The sequence below is a fragment of the Gossypium raimondii genome, chromosome 8 (assembly GCF_025698545.1).
Source record: "Gossypium raimondii isolate GPD5lz chromosome 8, ASM2569854v1, whole genome shotgun sequence".
NCBI classification, from domain to species: Eukaryota; Viridiplantae; Streptophyta; class Magnoliopsida; order Malvales; family Malvaceae; genus Gossypium; species Gossypium raimondii.
In genome coordinates this window covers 54,348,930-54,352,898 of record NC_068572.1, presented here as the reverse complement: position 1 = coordinate 54,352,898, position 3,969 = coordinate 54,348,930, and the positions used below count along the sequence as shown (strand labels likewise).

General features: G+C 31.4%; 1 protein-coding gene across 1 annotated transcript; it reads left to right on the top strand.

Annotated features, from left to right (window-relative positions):
- Window positions 1-210: 210 nt before the first annotated feature.
- Window positions 211-1,424, top strand: LOC105793685 (ethylene-responsive transcription factor ERF027). The gene has a single exon (XM_012622534.2). The coding sequence runs from the start codon at window positions 414-416 to the stop codon at window positions 1,107-1,109; it is 696 nt and encodes a 231-aa protein (XP_012477988.1). The 5' UTR covers window positions 211-413; the 3' UTR covers window positions 1,110-1,424.
- The last annotated feature ends 2,545 nt before the right edge of the window (window positions 1,425-3,969 follow it).

The window sequence follows — 3,969 nt, the reverse complement described above, 5'->3', positions numbered from 1 at the left end:
TTAAAGTTTTTGACAACGAAACTAGGCAATGGAACTATTAATTTCAACACGGTCCCTTTGGGTTTCCTATTTGCAAGAGATTATTTGGGTGGATAAAAATTACTAGCAACATGTTTTAAAATTTTCTTTTTGTTTTTTCCATGTGCGTGTGCCAAGTATGTAATAGAAAACAGCTAAGTAATAGCTTTGAGACTAATAAGGCGTGTGCATGAGAATCTATACATAAATAAACCCAAAATTTTCATCCAATAAAAAGAAAAAGCCTCAACACTTGAAATTCCAAAAGGGAAAAGAAAATCTAGAACCCTACAAACCCACTCATAATGCTATAAACTTCCAATAAAAAGTAACTGTGTCTTTCATTTAACGTCTCCATCACTTGCTCCTCTATCTTGGTTTGTGTGTATATATATATGGCTGACCCTAATAATCCTACCAACGTGCCTCAATTAAACCAGTCTTCCCAGCGACCCGTACTATTATCCTTAGACCAACATTCCCTCATCACAACAAATAGTCACACGTGTCAGAACCCATCTCCCGCGTGTCACGGATTACCTCCTCCTACTCCTCGGAAAGCCAATATGGCCTCAGCTTCCTCGCCCTCCGGGAAACACCCATTGTATCGTGGAATCCGGCGCCGTAGCGGCAAATGGGTGTCTGAAATCCGTGAACCACGCAAAACTACTCGCATATGGCTGGGTACATACCCAACGCCGGAAATGGCTGCTGCTGCCTATGATGTGGCTGCCCTAGCCTTAAAAGGCGCGGAGGCTTTTGTTAACTTCCCTGCCTCTGTTGCTTCTTATCCGCTTCCTGCTTCTATATCATCGGCTGATATACGTAAAGCGGCTGCCACTGCTGCTTTACTTAAAAAGGCGGAAAGTAATGGTATTGAGATTGATCTAGGATCAGGTCATCCTCATCCTGCCAAAAAAGAAGAAATGACGTCCACAGAAGAATATATGGACGAGGATGTCTTTCTAAACCTTCCTAATTTGCTGGTGGACATGGCGGAGGGACTGCTGGTGTCGCCACCAAGATTAAGCTCGACGCCATCGGATGATTCGCCGGAGAATTCTGATGGAGAAAGCTTGTGGAGCTATTGAATGATCCATTCATTTTTCTAATAATGCTGCTAGATCCTAGAGATCCTGTTTTTGGTGTTTTCGGTTTCACACAAGGACATGAGTAGGACTTGACAGCATATGATGCAGCTTTGAGCATAAATTTGTCGGTCTTTGAAAAAAGAACAAAGAAAAAAGATAATGTTAAACAGAAACAAATATGAAAAATGAACAAGGAAATTTAATGAGTATGACAGGTAGAGACATTTTGAACACGTAAAACTTGTGGGTTTAGGGTTCCCATCTTATGAGTGCTGTTGTGGTAATGCAGATGAATGATATACTTTCTTCTTTCTAGATTTTTCTCAGAGCTTCGTGTTAGTTCCTCTGCTTTTTTTTTTATTATATCTTCTTTTTCTAAATGGAAAAGATGAATTCCAAAGCAGAGAATGTGCATTAAATTTATATTTTAATAAAACAATGTCATTTATGATTTATAATTTAGCTTCATTTCTTAGAATAAGGGAAGAACTATAACTACCTACAGGGAGAAATTATTTCATATACTTGGATATACTTGATTATACGCATGCACCTAGCTATAACCCAAGCTTCTATGCCAAAAATCCAACATTTGAAGCAAAGCCGAGCGCCAGATAATGATGCATATTTGGAAATGGAGAAATATTATGAGTCAAAGGGTAGGGGACCTATTATTCTCGTAAAGGAGGGATGGAATTTGAGTAATCAGAATAGCACCTTAACATCGGTGTCTGTTTGATTAAACAGATCCACTGTTAAATTGTCGGGGGCCCACATCAACCCTGTAGAGGTGTCTCATTTTGTTCTTCTTCATCATATAAATTACAATTAGGACTCAACTGAGCACAGACCAACGTAATTTGTCTCTTGATCGGCGTTTAATTATTCATTTTCTCCTTCAATTTCACCTCTTTTCCTAAACGATTTACATTGCTTTTTATTTCATACTTTTCACGTTTTTTTCAATTCCATTAATTATATTATATATTTTTATGGGACACCATTATCATCTAGTCTTCCTTTCACATCCAAAACCCATCAAGTTTCAATCTTTCACCATTCGAACAACTTACAAGTTACATTTGAAGAAGAATACATAATTTTTCTACATACAGAGCCTTAACCCATCCATAACCTATCAAATTCCAATCTTTCACCATTACCCTTCAATCTTTGTTTATATGAGCAATGTCAGGGTAATTTATACTCTTAATGGAACACTTGAGTTTAAATAGGAGATAATTTAAACTAAGTAAATTAATTTAATTATAGTTAATATTAAACCATGATCATAAAACTATGAAAAATATAAAAATTCGTATCAAATAATCGTGTTGCATGACACAAATCATTATTGTACAAAAAATATATAAAGATGTGTATACTTAATAAAATTTTAAATGCCAAAAAGCACAACCATAAGTAAAACAAATATAAATATTAGACAAACATTTTTCAAAAAAGAAAGATGTTTTCAGGGGTGAGCGTTCGATCGAATTGAGTGAATAAAATTCGACTTAATCGTATTGACGAGTCCTATTTTATCACCTCAACTCGATTCGAAAAATTTCGAATCGAGTTGAGTTGAATTGAGTGAAATTGTTTGAGTTAAATTTAAAAAATTAAACATGTCAAATTGAAATTTTATTACAGTATAACTAATTCCATGTTAAATCACATCAATTTGAAATCATATATATTTGAAAACTTTTTCAAAGCAAAATAATAATAAAAACTAAGATACTTTGTTATGATAAACTTGACTCATTAAGTAACTTCTTTAGGTCTCAAAATTATTATTTTAGAAAATTTTAAATTTTAACTTTCTTTATATATTTTAGAATTATTTAAAAGATATAAATTTTGGAATTTTTATAAATAATTTGATTTTTTTTTTGTAATTTTGTTGAGAGAGACCAATTTGCTTATTTCCGAATTGATAGGGACTAAAGGGATATTTACACCAATATGTTATTCAGATTATTGAATAGTAAAATTCAACTCGATTCAAACTTGAAACTCAAATTACTTATTCATGTTGACTTGAATAACTCAATTCAATTAACTCAAAATTTGAAAAAAATTAGATTTTTTGAATCGAATCAATTTTGCTCACCCTTAGATGTATCTCTTATTTAACAAGATTGAGTCTATCAATTTAAATATGTAAAGTGATTTAAAAGAAAATAAAAATGCATTCTTGAGCTCTTATTAAATCCAAGGTAGTCTGTACCATATTAATAAGTGTATTGTTTTTATATTGGTATTAGTACGTATTAATATAAGTATGTTTCGTGTATTAATTTTAGCTTCTTGATAAATTATAGGTCCATTTAAATATTTCTCACTTAATATATATTTCTAGCTTAATTTTTAGTTTTTTAATAAATTATATATTATTTCAGTCAAAATATATATTATATATTGTATATGCATGTAAAATATATCTTAATTATATTTGTATAAATATATTTATATATGTAAATATAAGTTTCAAATAATTAGGTTGAATAATTTAATTTAATAATTTTATTATTAAATGTAATAATAGAAAAAATGGTTTAACTAAACATTTAAAAGTTTATTTAAAACATCAAAATTTCATAATATTCGGTATAGATCAAGACAAGATGATATTGATCAAAATGGGTCAAAATACACTAAAATAGCGAAATCCATCAAAATTTGGACTGAAACAAAATATAGACTACTTAGTATTGATTTAGAACTTATACTTGCCAACTAATACAATCGATATTGATATTGGTTTAGAACTTATACATATCAACCAATACAACCGATATCATACAGTAAACTACCATGATTAAACTCATTGCTCAAATTTCTTAAATCTAGCAGG

Bases quoted from the DNA above. Each gene is read 5' to 3' on its own strand.
- LOC105793685 (XM_012622534.2), top strand. From the start codon at position 414: ATGGCTGACCCTAATAATCCTACCAACGTGCCTCAATTAAACCAGTCT.